The 19080-nt window shown below is 39.7% G+C and overlaps 1 protein-coding gene across 10 annotated transcripts in view; it reads left to right on the plus strand.

The window, feature by feature from the left end:
- sulf1 (sulfatase 1) overlaps positions 1 to 19080 on the plus strand; it is a 367408-nt gene that overhangs the window by 212986 nt on the left and 135342 nt on the right. For all 10 annotated transcript variants that reach the window (XM_059982554.1, XM_059982537.1, XM_059982579.1 and 7 more), the window contains one exon: positions 18677 to 18919. In XM_059982554.1, the coding sequence (XP_059838537.1) occupies positions 18748 to 18919 (172 nt within the window). In that variant the 5' untranslated portion in view covers positions 18677 to 18747. The remainder of the gene's footprint in view (positions 1 to 18676; positions 18920 to 19080) is intronic.

Consider the following 19080-nt stretch of genomic DNA (forward strand, 5'->3'; position numbering starts at 1 on the left):
TGGAGTTAGAGCAGGACCTGGCCATGCAGCTGTGAATGTATAGGAAGTATAGTAGGGTGCTAAGGACACATCCTTGTGGACTGTGGTCTGTTTTTTCAGGCATTCAAGGATCTGGAGATGTTAAGTTTCAGATCTGGGTATTCGGGGATCAGTTTACTTGGAATTATTTATCAAAGGTGGACTATAATCAATAAACAGTAATTTAACGTATGTGTCTTTACTGTCCATATGCTCCAGTGGTGAGTGTAGAGCCAAGGAGATGACACACCTGCTGTAGGTCTGTTTCAGCAGGGGGCAAGTTGCAGTGGGTCAAGGTTTTCTGGGAGGTTAGAGTTAATGTGTGCCATGACCAGTCACTCAAAGCACTTCATGACGGTGGATGTCAGATTATTCAGGTCACAGTCATAAAGGCATTATCTTGTGTTTTGTAGTTACCTGGATAATAGTGGTCTTCTTAATGCAAATGGAAACCATAGACTGAAGTAGGGAGAGGTTTAAAAATGTCTGCAAATATCCCCACCAGCTGACCTGCACAGGATCTAAGGACATGGTGAAGACCTATCCAGGCCAGAGGTTTACTCTCTGGAAGACTGATCTTACACTCACAATGTAAGATCTCACTGAGCACACATACACTTAATAAGGGGGCATTCCACAGCCAGCAGAGCAAAGGTTCATGACCAACTTTCACATAGCTTTACATCATTACATCAGTTTGCACTGTGTCTCTGAAATGATGATGGCTTTGTGATTATTGAAGAAAAAGACATGTTTTCAACAAGATATCCCAGCTTTCCAAAGAGTCTTCAAAGACCAATCATTAAATGCATTATACTGTATGAGAATGAAGAGCAGGATTAACTGTCAGAGATGGTGCTGAAGGGCGGCAATTCTGCTGAACACTTTTGGATCTCAGGTGAAGGATCGCCAAGGGCTTTTTGCTCCTGATTGCTATCCGTTCCATCCTGCTGGGTGGGTGGATGCCAGGTGAAGGTGAGGCCTGAGGATCCTTGCATGATGGAGCAGCTTGTCAACTGAGGTTCACGGGTGAAGGATAGACACCTGTACTGGGAGCAGCTGCTGTGAACCGTACACTAGCAAACGTCTCCAGGGTAGAATAGGAGAAATTGTAGGTGCTAGTAATTGGTACTAGGCCTTACAAATGCAATACAGCATATTTCATTTTTGTACTTGTGCCATTACTACAATTCTCACAAAAGCTTAGAATGTCAATGGAGGCAAATGCTGTTTTGAAGACTTACTGACACTTCCCAGAGATTATTTTAAGATACAGTATAATGTGAGGAATGTTCAATAATGTTAGTTTTTCTGTCTATTTATTCTGGAGAATGTGTATATTATTTTTAACAGAAAAGGGCATTTATAGTGGATTTGTACTGATTTCATATTGACAATGCTCATTCCTGCTAGAAATTAATTACAGGATTTGAAAATTGGAAATAGTGAGGTTTATGAATTTAAACATGTAATTAATCTATTTAGGAAGATTCTGTGCCCAATAACCAGGCAAGTTTTGAATCATTATTGTGTCTTCTCTAGGAGTTTTGAAATATGACTTTTATGGAGTCATAACCGAACCTGATTCCTCCATGATCAAGAAGCTGCCTCCTTTGCTGAACTATTTGAAATGAAATTTAATAGCACTTCTTGCTGCTTAGGGATTAAGGCCATAGCCCGAAACTTACACAACCAGAAATAAGGTGAGACAGACTTCCACCTGCCATTATGGCGTGAGGATGACTCTCACTTATATTGTAGGTTCCAAAATGAGAAAGTAACAAGATGGCATCCTTTGAGTGGTATAGTGAACTAGAAAGTAGCTGAAGAAGAGGTGCCTCATTGAGAACTAAAATCAACTTCTCCTTGAATACAGAGTTTAATGATAAGCTGTTTGAGAAAGGGTCTGCAAACGATCAGCTCGATAGAAAGCACATCATGGCAGAAGGTGGTTAAGACATTTCAATTAACTCCCTGATTGCTCAATGGTGCTGTCTCACAGTGAATGAAATTTTAAAAATTGCAGCTGCTAGAAATCTGGAATTAAAATAGAAAATGTAAAGTCTCAGCAGGTTAGGCAGCTTCTTTACAAAGGTAAGTTGGTAATGTTTCAGCTCCTGGACCCTTTGTCAGAAACGGAAAAGAAAGAAAACCAAGTTAATTTCCAGTAGCTACAAAAGTGATGGAGAGATGGGTTGAAGAAAGGAAATATCTATGACAGGGTGAAAATAAGCAAAATCTGCTTGCCCAAACTTTGCAGTTCTTTTCTTTGTGTGGCATCAGTTATTTTCAGAATGCCTGGAGAACAAGCTGTGAATATAAGACCTTTTCCTTTGGACTCAAATCTTTGTGGTCCTAATACTAAAAGATGAATATTGGATCCAGGTAATACAAGTCCTTTAAAATAATCTTGGAAAGTCTGAGGCAGTTGGTAAGGTTCATTCTTGAGTCAATAGCAATATCCGAAAATTCAACACAATGCACTGCGATCTGAAGAGTATGGTATTACTTGTTCTCAAAAGACGGATTGCCAGCTAGTTTGATGTGGATGCTTTGACCATTAGCTTTGAGGATGCAGGATCTTTTCAAGAAAGTTTTGGATCAAATTCAAAGAGCCTCAGGACTCCAGAATCTAGCCATTAACACTAGGTTTCCTTCTGCTGATCAGTGGATGTGACACTTTTGTTGGCCCAATCATTGGATTCTTGTCACAACTCATCTATCATTTTCAGGGGCTTAATGGCTGACTCAGAAATAGTGGACTGAGTACACAATGGCACACTGATTGTTCCCTTCACAACAAGTTATATCTTCACTGGAATTATCTGCAGGAGAGGCAAGGTCTCATAATCAACAGCAAGCATGTAAGAAATCCATGTCAAAGAAATATTCTTAAACAGCATCTTAAAGTTAGTATATAGGCATAAACAATGGTTAATCAATTTACCAACCCATAAGACACAGGAGCAGAATTAGGCCAGTCAGACCATGAAATTAGGTCACTCCATCCTCATTCTTCTAAACTCCAGTGAGTACAAGTCTAGAGCCATCAAATGTTCTACATTCATTAACCTTTTCATTCCCAGAATCATTTTTATGAACCTTTTCCAATGCCGTCCCAAAACTGCTCACAATACTCCAAGAGTGATCTGCCCAATGCCTTATAAAGCCTCAGCATTTCATCCTAGTCCATTCGAAGTGAATGATAACATTGAATTTGCCTACCTTACCACTAACTCAGCTTGCAAGGAGCCCTGCGCAAGGATTCCCAAGTCCCTTTGCACCTCTGTTTTCTGAATCTTTTCTTCATTTAGAAAATAGTCTATGCCTTTATTCCTTCTACCAAATGCATGACTGTACACTTCCTAATACTAGATTTCATCTGCCACTTCTTTGCCCATTCTCCTAATCTGTCTAAGTTCCTCAGTAGACTCCCTGCTTCCTCAACACTACCTGCCCCTCCTCCTATCCTTGTATCATCTGCAAACTTGGCCACAGAGCCAACAATTCTATCATCCAGATTATTAACATGGAACCATGAAATGTCAGCGGTCCCAACACTGACCACTGTAGAACAACACTAGTAATTGGCAGCCCATGTGAAAAGGCCCCCTATATTCCCAGTGTTTACCTCCTGTCAGTCAGCCAATCGGCCATCCATGCTAGTGTCTTTCCAATGATATTAGGGGCTCTTGTGAAGCAGCCTCATGTGTGGCATCTTACCAAAGGTTTTCAGAAAATTCAAGTAAACAATATCCACTGACTCTCCTTTGTCTATCCTGTCTGTTATTTAGAAACAGAGAATCTACAGCACATAACAGGCCCCTTGGCCCACAAGGTTGTGCTGATCATGTAACCTACTCTTGAAGCTGCCTAGAATTGCCCTACCACATAGCCCTCTAAGCTCTATGTACCTATTAAGAGTCTCTTAAATGACCCTAATGTATCCACCTTCGCTGGCAGTGCTTTCCATGCACCCATCACTCTCTGTTACCTGTGACATCCCCCTAGTACCTGCTTCCAAGCACCTTAAAACTATCCCCTCTCGTGTTAGCCATTTCAGCCCTGAGAAAAAGAATTTCCTCAAAGAATTCCAACAGATTTGTCAGGCAAGTTTTCCCCTGAAGGAAATCATACTGACTTTGGCCTATTTTGTTATGCCTTCGGGTACCCCAAGTAGGCTCCATCTTCCCAACCAATGAAGTCAGACTAACTAGCCTATAACTTCTTTTGCTTTCATCCCTTCTTAATGAGTAGAGTGACTTTTGCAATTTTCAAGTCTTCTGGAACCATTCCAGAACCTAGTGATTCTTGAAAAAAAACTACTAATGCTTCCACAGTCTCTTTAGTCACCTCTTTCAGAACCCTGGGCTTTAGTCTATCTGATCCATCAGAATTACCTACATTCTGAAATTTCAGCTTCCCAAGCACCTTTATATTTTACCTTTTTGCTCTTTATTGCTTTTTTTTCCCAGGGGAATCCAGAGGAAATCTATTTAGTCACAAATTTCTAACTTAACTATATTATGTTAGTGCAATTGCAATATATGCATCACATTTATTCTGGTTTTATTTTTTGAGTAGTGCTTATAGGAGATTACTTTGCCCACTGGCAAACTTACTTAAAACAAAGTGCAACTCTGTGCATTTATTGTTCCGTCTTATATTTTGAGCATGTGTAGTGTAATGGACATCTCTGTTTATGTCCAAGAAAGGCTCTCTGTGTACAGAGGGTTCAATAGGAGAGGCTCTGTTCATTTGTGCTGTAATATTCTCATTCTCTCATTTGCACTTCAATGCACATTTCCCCATCCATACATATTTGAATGTGCATCCTGATTCATGGTTTCTTTAATGACTGGTTTCATATGTGCAGAAGCTATTGTACAGCTTTCTTCATTACTAAAAAAAGAGTTTGCAGTTATAATGTTCATCCTTTTTTAGCTCCGTTACAATTGCAATTCAGACCAATAAGTGTTCACTGTAATACTTCAAGCAGTTTTATGATTTATGGAGCAAGTGGCATGTAATCAGAACAGGATTAGGATACCACAAAAATTGTGGGCTGAAATAACATGCAAAAGATTCTGAATTCTCTTGTGATTCACTGATAAGAATGTAATATACCACATCTATACCAGTGCTGTCTTAATTAGAAATTTAATATTCTGTAGGAAAAAAATGCACTGCTGAAGAAACTGCATCAGAGTCTTGAACCAAAGCATCATCTATGCCTCAGTCTCCACAGATGTTGTCTGACCCATTGAGTTCCTTCAGCAGAATCTGTTTTCACTCGAGATTCCAGCATCTGTATTCTCCTGTGACTCCACCTAATGTTTGATGTTTTTTTTCACCATTTTTCATCATTGTCTGAAAGGTGCAGCAAAAAAGACACAATGGCAATGAAAGAAGTTAAGATCACATCACAAATACTAACGTTGTGTCGGAGATCAGGGCTTTAATTTATTCCTGATGTAGGGTCTTGCCCTGAAACGTTGACTCACTTACTCATTTACAGCGATGTTGCCAGACCTGCTGAGTTCCTCCAGCATTTTGTGTGTTGTTTTGGATTTCCAGCATCTGCAGACTCTCTCATTTTTGTAATTTATTCTTCTTGGCTTGGAAAACATACATATAGTTTACTGTATATGTTATTCTTTTTATGCATGTGTTCACCTGAACCCCTCTGGAAAATTACTCCTTTCCCTAACTTGCCCCTGGCTCCCCATTTATTTACAATGTTACATACACTCAGTGCCTCTGTATTAGGTACATCCTGTACCTAAGAAATTGGCCACTGAGAGTGTATTTGTAGTCTTCTGCTGCTGTAGCCCATCTGCTTCGAGGTTCAATGTGTTGTGCATTCAGAGATGATCTTCTGCACACCACTTTTGTAACATGAGATTCTTTGAGTTCCTGTTGCCTTCCTGTCGGCATGAACCAGTCTGGCCATTGTCCTCGGACCTCTCACATTAACGAGCTTTTTTCACACATAGAATTGATTTTCACTCAGAATCTCTTTAAACTCTCAAGAATGTTGTGCATGAAAATCCTGGGAGCTTCTGAGATTCTCAAACTACCCATCTGCCACCATTAGCCATTCCATGATCAAACCTACTTAGATCATATTTCTTCCCTATTCTGATGTTTGGTCTGAACAGGAACTGAGAATCTTGACTACCAGTAAGTCTACATACTTCTATGCATTGAGTTGCTGCCACATGATTGACTGATTAGATATTTACATTGACGAGCAGGTGCACAGGTGTACCTAGAAAAGTGGTCACTGAGTATATGTTAAGTATGTTACAATCGTATCTGGTTTAGTTTAACTCTGCAATTTTAGAATCAGAATCAGGTTTAATATTATTGGCAGATGTTATGAAGTTTGTTGTCTCTACTGCAGCAGTACAATGTGATACATAATAGAGAAAAAACTATAAATTGCAGTAAGTGTGTGTATGTGTGTGTGTGTGTATGTGTGTGTGTATATATATATATATATATATATATATATATATATATATATATAATTGTTAAATAATTAGTGTAAAACTAAAAAATGAAAAACAATGGTGAGGTAGTGTTCATGTGTTCAATGCCCATTCAGAAGTCAGATGGCAGCAGGGAAGAAGCTATTCCCAAATCATTGAGAGTGTGTCTTCAGGCTTCTGTACCTTCTTCCTGATGGTAGCAATGAGAACAGGGCATGTCATGGGTGGTGGGAGTCCTTAATGATGGATGCTGCCTTTTTGAGGCATCACTCCTTGAAGATACTACCACATAACAGAGATCTTGATCCTCCAGCCAAAATACCACAGCAAGTACACCCCCTCCACTTTAAACAAAAGCATCTGGCAATGGAATACAGCACTGTGCTGGAAACCTGGTACAAAGCCTTGCCTTTGCTGCTGTTCTCCCTGCAATGAATTATTTGTGACTCGATGTGGCTACCTGTGAAAGTTAATGCTGGGCTGGCCGAATCCAGCAGTTTGGTTGCTCAGTACTGATACAGGGGCTTCAGATCACACCTTGGCTGGTACAATGAGTGCAGGCTGTTGTTGGGTCAGTAGTCACTCAGCGTATTGGCAGACCATCTGATCTTACTGTCTCTCTCATCACCTCCTGATGGATGTAATTGAAGCTGCTGCCTTCTCCTCTCTTCATTTGGTTTTACATTTCTATTCAATACAGAGATTTTCTGTGGGAAGGTTGCTGACGCAAATCTCCAACAATGGCCCCCAATGCTCACAGGCTGTCTCTCTACTTCAAACCATGGTGTTATTCATTCCAGACCAGTGCTGCAGCTTTACCATACACTTCAGTGACTTGTTCAATCCTGGGTTCTGAGGGATTTGTGGTGTTTATGGAAATTATGACTACATAGGTTTCCTCTGGGTTTGCCAATCTTATCTCAAGGGTCGTTAAATTAACTAACCATTATGAATTGCCCCTAGAGTGTCAGTGATTGTAAAATCCAGAGACATTGATAAGAATGTGAAAAGAAGAAAATGGGATTAGTGTGAGATTACAGTAAATTAATGCTTAATGGTCAGCATGGATTTGATGGCTCCAAAGAACGTTTCGATGTTTTCTATGCCCACTCTCTATTTATAATGACTCTTTTTAGTAGTCATCCTATTGACATTCTTGCCCCTGGGAACACATCCTGTCTGTTAAGTGAATAATTGGTGCATACCCATGTCATCAAAACAAAATCAGTTAAAACCACATGGTATTAAACAACTTAAGATCATAGGGTAGCTGGAAAATGGACAATTTTGCCCCATCTTAAGTTCTCCAGCCTCATCAATTCTTCACAGCATGCAATTGTTTCATAAATGATCTGAAGAGTTTTGAGCCCCACTACTCTATCTGTAAATGCACTCTTTCACAATCTTTTTCATATTGATAAGAGGCATAGATTGAATAGACAGCCGTAGACTCTTTTCTAGGGTGGAGATGGTTAACACAAGGGGGCATAATTGGAAGAAAGTACAGGGGTGTTGTCAGAGGTGTGTTATTTTTCAGAGTGTGGGGAATGTGTTGAACATCCAGCTAGGAGTGGTGGTAGAGGCAGGTACATTTGAGCCACTGAAGAAATCCATAGATAGGCATATGGATGATATAAAATGGAGGGCTATGTAGGAGGGAAGGCTTAGATTGATCTGAAGAGTAGGTTAAAAGGTTGGTGCAACATTCTGGGCTGAAGGGCCTGTACTGCTCTATGTTCTAAGAAACATAGAAACCCTACAGCACAATACAGGTCCTTTGGCCCACAAAACTGTGCCGAACATGTCCTTATCTTAGAAATTACATAGAAAACCTACAGCACAATACAGGCAACAACACACACAAAATGTTGCCTGGCCTGCTGTGTTCCACCAGCATTTTGTGTGTGCTGTTGTTTGAATTTCCAGCATCTGCAGATTTCCTCGTAGCACAGTACAGGCCCTTCAGCCCACAAAACTGTGCCAAACATGTCCTTACCTTAGAAATTACATAGAAAACCTACAGCACAATACAGGCCCTTCAGCCCACAAAGTTGTGCCGAACATGTCCCTACCTTAGAACTACCTATAGCCCATACCTTTACCCATAGCCCTCTATTTTTCTAAGCTCCATGTAGCCATCCAGGATTCTCTTAAAAGACCCTATTGTTTCCGCCTCCACTGCCGCCGCTGGCAGCCCATTCCACGCACTCACCACTCTCAGTGTAACAAACTTACCCCTGACATCTCCTCTGTACCTACTTCCAAGCACCTTAAAACTGTGCTCACTCGTGTAGCCATTTCAGCCCCAGGAAAAAGCCTCTGACTATCCACACGATCAATGCCTCTCATCATCTTGTACACCTCTATCAGGTAACCTCTCATCCTCCATCGCTCCAAGGAAAAAAGGCCGAGTTCACTCAACCTATTCTCATAAGGCATGCTCCCCAATCCAGTCCAGGTAACATCCTTGTAAATCTTCTCTGCACCTTTTCTATATTGCAACAATTTTTATACTTCAGAAGCGAAGTACTTTGGAGTACTGAGGTAAAAAACTGCCATATAAATTCACTTTAAAAAAATATTTTGATCTCATTGCATAGACAGAAATTTACTGATATCTGTCCCAAATAGGCCATTTTAGTAATTTATAGTTAAGCTATGTTTCTTAGAATTTAACAAAAACATTCATCTTTTTTAATTTCATGGATTATTCTATGCATTGGTAGCAAAATCTCAGAGTTGCAAAATATATTCCTCTGAAGTTTGAATATTTTCTCTAGGTCATGATGACTAGTTAGCATGGGACAGGAAGTCTAGTCTGTTCAGAAACTGAATCCTTGGAGGGCTGCCCTAACTGGGGGGGCAGCAAATACCCTCCCGTCTTGGTTTTCCCCTCATCTAAGCCTTCATTTACAAAAGCATAAGTACAGATTTGTATGAAATCTATGCATTACAAAGCAAAATTAGCAGAATCCAAGCTCAGCAACATCAAAGCAACGTCACTGCCCAACAGGAGAAGAGATATTATAGTTAACTTTTTTTCAAGCCTTTGCAGGAACCTATTGTAGTTTAAGGTGACAACAAAAAGATATCAAATATGGGGAACAAATTGAAATGATTTCCAAAAGAACTCAGCTTCTATGCATTATAATCCTGTCTTCAATGAAAGAATACATTTAAAGGCTGAGATGATTTTGATAAATTGATTTAGCTTGTCCCTTAAGGTGTTAAAATCTTGCTTTACAACACTGTTCTGAGACATACATTATCTGGAGGACAGTGAACTTGCTTTTCTATTCACCATATAAAATAATAAATGAAAGACAAATGTTATGGTTTTAATGTCAGAGTAATGACAGTGGCTAAAGCTAAGTTAAAGTGCATTTTACATTGGATGCTGGGCCAAAATTATTGGGATAACTTAAATTGAAGGATTGACGATGAACAGGATGCTCAAATTCAGCTCTTATAACTTCTATTACTTGACCCTCTTTTGTCATCAGTCACTTAATCTCCTTTATGTCATATACAGTGCCTATACAATTCCCTACCACTTAATTATAGATCAAGCCTGCAGTGATCTTGTCACATTTGACAGAACTTCATCCAGGGCATTATTGTACATTTCTGTAATCATAGATTTTCCTCACCTGCGTGTCACTGGCAATTTACAAAAAGCTGAAATGAATTATTCTATACCCAAGTTCTCATCGGAAGTAGAGCTTGTCTGATATTTTATACATTTTATTGAAGAGATTTCAACACATATAAAGTGGTGGATGTGTCATCCAATCTGGTAAATCTGCTGAACAACTTCACAATGGGAGCGTCCCACACAGTTCACAAATAATAAATTAAAGTGTTTTGTTTATCCTCATGATTGCCAACAATTGCATGTAATGACTGATCATGCTTTTTAATTACTTAATCATCTACAATTGAAAGAACGAAGGCTTTTTGTTCTTTTTAAAGGTCCATGTCAACATAGCATAATGATCTTTTCTTTCTGTTTAAAGACCTGAATGAAGTTATGGATATCCAACAGAGGTTCACAGTTAGATCCTGTGCATTGAGTCCCATTGGGTAGTTTTTAACATAAAATGCACCAGGCAAAAAGTAATGATTTCATTACACGTGCAGTTAATATCTGTGTGTCAGAGACGTCATATCAAGCTGGAAAAAGAATCAGAATTAGTTTTATTATCACTGACAGAAATCTGATGGATGAGCGGTAGACACTGCTCTTAAATCATTGAGTATGAACCTTTAGGCTCCTATACCTCCTCTCTGATGGTATTAAGATAAAGAAGACATGTCCTGGATGGCGAGGGTCTTTAATAATGGATTCCACTTTCTCAAGGTGCTACCTGTTGAATATCTCATCACTGGCAGGGAGGATTGTGCCCGTATTGGAGATGAGTGAGTCTACATCCCTCTGCAGCTTCTTGCAGTCCTGTGCACTGGAGCTCCACACTGGGCTGTGATGCAACCAGTCAGAATGCTCTCCACAGTACATCTGTAGAAATTTACAAGAGTCTTTGATGACATCCCAGATCTCTTTAAACTCCTAATGAAGTAGAGCTGCTGATGTGCCGCCTTCATGATTGCATCAATGTGTTGGGCCCAGGGTAGATCCCCTAAGAGGCTGAGACTCAGCACGCCAGGCTGCATAAGTGGAAAGAGAAACAAAGTTAATATTCCAAGTCTAAGACCCTTCATCTGTCCTGAAGAAAAGTGAATTGTTCTACTTTCATTCGATGTTGCTTGCCCTGCAGAGCATTTTCAGTATTTTCTGTTTTTATTGCAGACTCCTGCATCTGCAGCTTTTCATGACATCAAGCATTTCTGACCTCTGCCCCCATTTGCAAAACTTTATACCCTCTATTAACTTTGCATATTGAACAGGAGGGATCCCAGATCAACATAATATAACATGTTAAGTGTGATTAACTATTTATAGACTAAATATTAACTACTTCCTCCTAATTTCCATGATTCTACAAATATCTGGTAGTTTGAATAATTGCTTCCAGTTGCAAGCATCTGCTGCTGTGACTTGCTGAAGCTTTTTTGATGGTCTTAAGGCTGCTTTGTAAACCAGTTGCTCCCTAGATGTAATTGTATCAATGGACATTCCCCATGAAATGTACTAAGTTTAGAAGAATGGGCAGAGGACATGCAGAGAGAACACGTTGCATAAGAGGATTGTGGAATAAAATTTCAGCAGGAAGTCTTCATCCATAGAGGTTAAAGAGTGATCCTCCTTCCTCTACCATGAAGTTTGTGAGTGTCTGCATTTCACCGTGCATTTTATATTTAATTATTTCAAGAGAGGCTCTTCTTATTCCCTTTAGGTAGCCTGCTAAAATTCAAGCTTAGTTTTTGTTTCTTCCCAAACAATATTTGGATGGTGGGGTGGAGGGAGAAGAAGAAGGAATGCAGAAAAGAATAGAAATAAACTGCCACCAGTTTGTGTCTTTGTCATTGGCATTTCTCTTTGAACCAGGATTGGTTCCCTACCTGGATGATATTAGTGGAGATTTGCTCAGGTGTTTCCAGACTAGTAGAACACAATCAGATTGGAGCAGGTGGTCTATATTGTTTCATGGAACCCTGTTTACGGGGAGTTTGTAGGTTTATGAGGGGATTGCTTTAATTTCTCGAGGGCCCGTAGTTCAGTCCATTTTGAGAAATGGGCCAAGTTAACCTACATGCAGTTCGTTAGCTATGACACAAGGCAGCCTTGGAATCTGCAAGGATGGGGAGATATTATTCACAGGGGTTTAGAAAGTTGGTTGAGACTTCAAATGTCAATAGTGTTGTAGAAAGAAGGGAGTAATACTGGCTTCAAGCTTAAGCATCTGGTACAGGCTATTTCAACTTCCCTTCTCATTCTCATATAAACTTGTCTGTCCTCAGCCTTTCCCACTGCTGTCGTGATGCTAAGTGCCAACTAGTACAAAACCTCATATTCTGCTCAAATAGCCCACAACTCAGAAGTAAGAAAATTGAATATTTCTTTCTCACATCATCAGTTCACTTCGGTTTTCGCTCCTTCTGATCACCATTTTGGTTCCTTCCTCCTTCGTCAGTCCCCTTCCTGTTTGCATCTGCCCATTCACCTTCCCTTATCTGGTTCTGCCTATCAACTATCAGAATCTGTCTCTACTCTTGACCTCCCCTCTCCATCTAAGTGGTTCTATCAGTCTATTTTTCCCCATATCCTCCCATCACCTGTGAGATATCTGTCTTAACAGTTTATGCACTTCCCACCCCCTCCTTGGTCTAAATGCCCATCATTCCTCCACCCTCTGATATCTGGTAACATCTATCTCTATCAGCCCTCCAGCTCCATTGCCTAATTTGTGTTCTTTCCTTATCTGTTTTTCACCCTTCATCTGCCAGCCACTGTCTCACCCCTCCATCTCACTTCTATGTACAGGCCACCCTCCCTGTGTACTCTAAGTCATGATACAAGGTCTCCACTTAAAACATGGACTATCCCTTTGTCTCCACTGATGCTCCTTGTCCTACAGAGTTCTTCCAGCCATTTATTTTTTGCTCCAGTATTACTACCTTCTTCATTCACTCATTCCCCCACTTTCCCCCTTCCCTACATCCAGACGAGGTTCACAAAAATTATCTCAGGAATGAAAGGATTAATGTGTGAGGAGCATTTGATGGTTCTAGGCCAGCCCCTCAAGCTTATAAAAATGAGGGGATCTTACTGAAACCTATTGAATATTGAAAGGTATAGATGAGTGGACATGGAGAGGATGTTTCCTACAGTGGTGGAGTCTAGGCCTCAGAATAGAAGGTCCTCTCTTTAGAACAGAGATGAGGAGGAATTTATTCAATCGGAGGGTGGTGAATCTGTGAAATTCATAGCCATAGCTAGTATGGAGGCCATGTCATTGGGTATATTTAAAGCAGAGTTTGATAGATTTTTGATTAGTAAGGGTCTCAAAGTTTACAGGGAGCAGGCAGGAGAATGGGTTTGAGAGGGATGAAAAAAGTCAGCCAGGTTGGAATGATGGAGCAGGTTTGATGGGCCAAATGGCCTATTTCAATACCTCTGTCTAACAGTCTTATTTTATTGCTATCATCCAGTATTTACAGATGGCAAGAGTTAAAAATCAGTCTACTAAAAAAAACAGTGGGATGTTTTGGAAACATACTTGCAGTAGGGATTTTGTACCTCAGCAGAACACCAGATTTTAATTTTCTATTTACTTAATGACCCATTAAAAAGATATTTGCTGTGTTTGCCATGCCTTATGTTCTTTCCCTCTGTCACAAATGTGTATGGATTTTGCTTGTTTCATTTCAATTTGGGTTTAACTCATGCTCCAGTTAAATAATCAATTGAGTTCCTTGAACAGAGACCAGATTAGTTTGTTGATTTTCTTGCTAATTACTACATTGATAAGATAGAATTTGCATATATAACATCTCCACACATTTATATCTGGGCAAACTGGACAATTGATCCAGAAAAGGTCACAGAAACCAAGGTCTTTCAACCTTAGAGGTTTGCAATAATTGTTTATGATTCAGGATTTTTTCTTAAAAACCTGAATCAAAATCAAAATTCAATGTAAAATTTATTATCAGAGTACATACAACCCTGAAATTCTTTTTCCTGCAGGCGTTCTTAGCAAATCTATAGAACAGTAACTGTAAACAGGATCAATGAAAGAGCAAGTAGAGTGTAGAAAACAACAAACTGTGCAGATATAAATAAATAATGAGAGCATGCAATAACAAGATAATTAATGCTTAAAGTGAGATCATTGGTATGGGAACATCTCAATAGATGAGTGTAGTTGTCCTCTTTTGCTCGAGAGCCAGATGGTTGGGGGGTAGTAACTGTTCTTGAACCTGGTGGTGCAAGTCCTGAGGCTCTTGTACCTTCTACCAGTTGGCAGCAGTGAGAAAAGAGTTTGGCCTGGGCAGTGAGGATCTTTGATGATGGATGCTGCTTTCCTACGACAGCGTTTCATGTAGATGTGCTCAATGGTTGGGAGGACTCTGCCCGTGATGTACTGGGCCAAATATGCTAACCTTTGTATGATTTTCCACTCAAAGGCATTGGTGTTCCACTTTTAAGTGGACTTGCAGGTTAGTGGGCGAGGGTGCAACATTCATATGTTAAGATTTTAAGGAAAATACTGGAATGGTCAGCTTTACATCTCCTTACAATTTACTGGAGAACAGGCAGTAGTATAGTACATTGGCAAGTCATGTTCTCAGCTGGAGTTTTTTGTGAGGAAAATTTGACCAGGGGAGAAAGTTAGATCAAAACAATGTAAGAGGATTTTGGGAAAAGAACAATTCTTTGGTTTTGTTCTCAATCTGATTTTTCAGATGAATTTTTTTGTGTGATGTCATTGTGAACCAAAGCAAGTAATTTAAAAAACAGCCTGTTAAAAACAGTAAGAACAATAATAAAGTATTAAGTGTTAGGCTTTTCTCCAGAATTCAAAAGAAATCTGCCTGATATTAAGGGACATTATTGTTCACATAAATGAACAATCTAGGTAATTCAATGCCACAAAATGGAACTGCACATGCTGTAGTTCCAAATCAGCCACAATAGGAAATTCTTCAATGTATTAACAGTGTTGATGTCATTACCAGTAAGATTATAAGTTGTTCTTATTTCCATTAGAACAAAGCAAAGTTATCTCAAATATTTTTTAAAATACACGGCACGGTCTTTTATAAGACCTTAAGACATAGGAGCAGAATTAGTCCATTCGTTCCATGAAGTCTACCCTGCCATTCGATTATGCTGATTAATTTTCCTTCTCAATTCCATTCTCCTGCATTCTCCCCATAACATCTGAGGTCCTTACTAATTAAATGCCTATCAACTTCCACTTTAGGACTTTGCCTCCATAGAAATCAGTGGCAATGAATCCCACAGAGTCGCCACCTCTGGCTGAAGAGATTCCTCCCCCTCCTTGTTCCTTGTATTCTGGGGCTGTTCCTCCTGGTCCTAGACTCTCCCACTACTTTCAAATGTAGGCAGTTCATGTGTTTATTGGGATTTGCACTCCAGTCAAAGTGTACTTTAGGTTTTTCTATGTAAGCCTAAAGAATAAAAGGTCTTTGAAGTGTTTTTGAAATGTATTTATTTGTTAAAATTGGAATATGTCACAATGCATGGGAAGTGGAACAGCGAGCCTGATGATTGCTATCAATGGAACCAATTTCATATCTAGGTATTCTGTTTGGATAAGACAACAGCAAATAATTACAGTGCCGTGCTGCCAGAATTACTGCAATACTGTGCATCACTGACTTGATTTCAGTGTAATTTCTTTTAGCTGCAGAGCCAGTGTTTGACATTCCACCAGTGTTTTGTTGTCAAATAAGTGCATAGGTTTCTGAGACTTGCTTAAGTGCCAGAAGCCAGTCTCATTGGATTCTGCACAAAAATACCGACATCCTTGTCCCTGAAGACAAGCACAGCACTTTGTCAGTGCTAATTCTACAGCTTTACTTCCTACTGCAGTATGAGAATTGTCTGTGTCGGGATGTCAGGTTTGAAAAGGTCAGTGCTGAATGGAGAATTGTTCAGGTTTGAGGATGAGTGATATGGATCTCCGTCTCCCACAGCTGAAAAACTTCATCCCAGGTACTCCTGGCTTTCCTCCAGCTTGGAAATGATGCCTCAGGCTGCAGAACTGTACGGGTGATCTAAAGCCAGTAGATTTGGCTGTGACTCTGCTTTCTTTTGCATTGTCACTGAGGTATGATTGTCTGGCATTTGTAACAACATACAGTGAGGGATTATTTAAAGTCATTGGTGCCAGTGTTTACTCAATGCAGTTAGAATAACTGCAGTAGTTGGGTCAACAGTATCTGCAAAGTTTGCTGTACAGTTCTAAATGAAGGCAGTGAGGCCCAGCTTACTCAGCCACTGAAGTTGTTCACTTCCAGACACCCGGTTCATTTTCTGAAAGTAAGTGACACTGAAGATCCTTGCATTTTAATTTTTTTGCATTTTAGTAAGTTGTGAGTACCGCACTGTTATTTGACAGACTTCTTTCGAAGTACGTACTATATTTTTGCTGAAAGTATTTCCCTGTGTGACTGTCAAGTAAGACCTTTTGGAAATGACTTCAATGCTCTTAGATTGCTAATTTTGTTTTGGGTGTAGCCGCTGTGTAGGTTTTAGAGTAGATTCATTTGCAGTGAGGGTTGTTCTTGGTTTTAAATAGCATCAAATGAACTATGGCAGAAATATATTTAGCTCTTTGAAGTGGTTGTTTTTTGTACTAGTGTACTTTCAGACATTTAATGTAAAACCAATCACACTCACTGATAAGCAATACCATGCTGAATTGTCTTTGACTTTTTCTATCCTTATGTCTTGAAGTACTTTTAGTGTAGATTTCTAGATCTCGCTTCAATTGCTGTAACCATTATTTAAGTAGTAGCTATACTGTGTAAAAGCTCCAGCATCAATCAAGTGCAAAACAGTTGCTTGACCACTGAAGCTTGTAGTGGCCAGTCCTGCAATTGCTGCTGCATTCAGTGTTACTTTTTTATGCAGTTGTAATAATAATGTGTTCCAGATTTTCAGAACATTTACAGACCTCATACCGTAAACTGTGTTGGTTTTAAAGTCCGAATAAAAAGAGCTGAAAGTAATTCACAAAGATGGGGGACACTTTTCTTTTGCTGTCCTAAAGAATCAGGTCACCTCTTTCAGTAATGGATTCTGCTGCAAATACACATATGCTGGCATCAATTTTTTTTTAAAATAATGGTATTCTGAGTGCGTGCTGTCTATTTTCCTTTTATTTAAGTAGCTTTGATCTCAGAAGGCTGGCTGCTGTAATAGCGGCCATTCAGACGAGAGCACAAGGACAAAATCCCAGGTGTGAGAATTCGGGTTTGAGATGAAACTCATTAAATGCTCATTTGGGCCATTTGACGGAGAATCTCATGTGCCATTTCCTAATTACCCCGCTTGCAAATGTTACATTATAATGGACTTCTGCCCTTCGAACGAAACTGGTATAAATGTGCATGCTGGCCTAAGTGCTTTTGTTAAATAGTCTTTCAGTAAGTCACTAATCACTTTGAACTATGCGCACATTCAGATTTCAATGCAAAGAATTCTCAAATGTGTACAGCTGCCAGTGTGACAGCTGAATGCTGGAAATGTCAAAGTGGAGCAAGTTACCTTTGGTCTTAGGCCCCATCAATCAATTCTGAAGCAGTTAGATCGATCGTGGCTAAAACAGCCCCTCCCCTCCCCCTCTTGTGCACTCTAGGGCTCATGGGCATAAAGCTCTTTGGCCAGTAGGAGTTGAGGGAGCATGTGGATATAGGAAAGGGTTAAATGCCTTTGAAAGAGACTGCATGGGTCTTAAAATGATGCATGCTCGACAGAACCTCATTACACAGTGAGTTCATGTAGATTGGATTATTGATAGATGGAATTCATTTGGGAGTTCTGGTAATACAGAGAAAGATGATCACTGTCACTTGATGTGTTTCTTCTGGAAACGATAGTTTCGGAATGTTTCCCACTGCATGGTAGGACTTCAGCCAGAAATAAATTATTTGTGCTTCTATTGAGAGGGCTGGTATTGTGCAGGTGCACAGTTGGGTTTTTGCACTGAGTATCAAAAACCTTCTAGGAATTCTACTTACTACTGCTTTTTCTTAATATCATTGTAAGTTTGTCAGGATAACTATAGATTCATAAAGTTCATATTTTGAGGAGAAATATGGATAAAGAAGGGAATTATTCAGTGAATCATTCTGATCCTTTTAAATGTATTAATGCAAAACATATGTAGCCTATTTCCTGGCTTTATATTGGTTTTAGAAGCAAGTAAATTCTCTGGCATAGCTTTTCACTGATTATTATTGTGTTTTAGTGCCACGGCAACCTGACAAGGGTTTTCTGTAACAGTTATTTTTGAGTGTTTGTTCCTGTTCCGTGTTTATTGTGCATTTTTATATACAGCATCTTTCGTCACAGCTCGTCAATAAAATGTTCATTTTCAAAGGCAGCTGTTTTGTCATAAATTCCTGCACATGATTTCATTTTAAAATCTCTTTTACCCTCTTCAAATTTGGTCATAGGCAGCAATATATTGAAGCTGACTCGTCTCTAATTTGTTCCATCTTAATTACAGATCACGTGGCGTCAGACGGTGAAACCAAAGATACCCTTGCTTGCTGCTGTGTTCCCAAACGTTCTGACATAATGAAAATCTCGCCAGTTGTTCTCTTCTTGGTTGTGCTGAGTACTGAGCTGATGGGAGTCATTAGCTCAAGCTTAAAGCCACAGCGGTTTAAAGGACGTGTGCAGCGTGACCGAAGGAATATCCGACCTAACATCATTCTTATTATCACAGATGATCAGGATGTGGAGCTTGGTAAGAAAGTTTCACCTTTTTTCACCTGTGTTTGCTTTCCCCCTCATCTCTTGATGTCAGGCCTGCTGGTATTAATTTGTCAGCACTGGTAAATGGTGTAGCAAGGTTGTTCGACAATAGGGGGCACCACAACTAAGCCTGTATGTGCAATTCCATAACGC

The sequence above is a fragment of the Hypanus sabinus genome, chromosome 1, assembly GCF_030144855.1.
Source record: "Hypanus sabinus isolate sHypSab1 chromosome 1, sHypSab1.hap1, whole genome shotgun sequence".
Classification (NCBI taxonomy): Eukaryota; Metazoa; Chordata; class Chondrichthyes; order Myliobatiformes; family Dasyatidae; genus Hypanus; species Hypanus sabinus.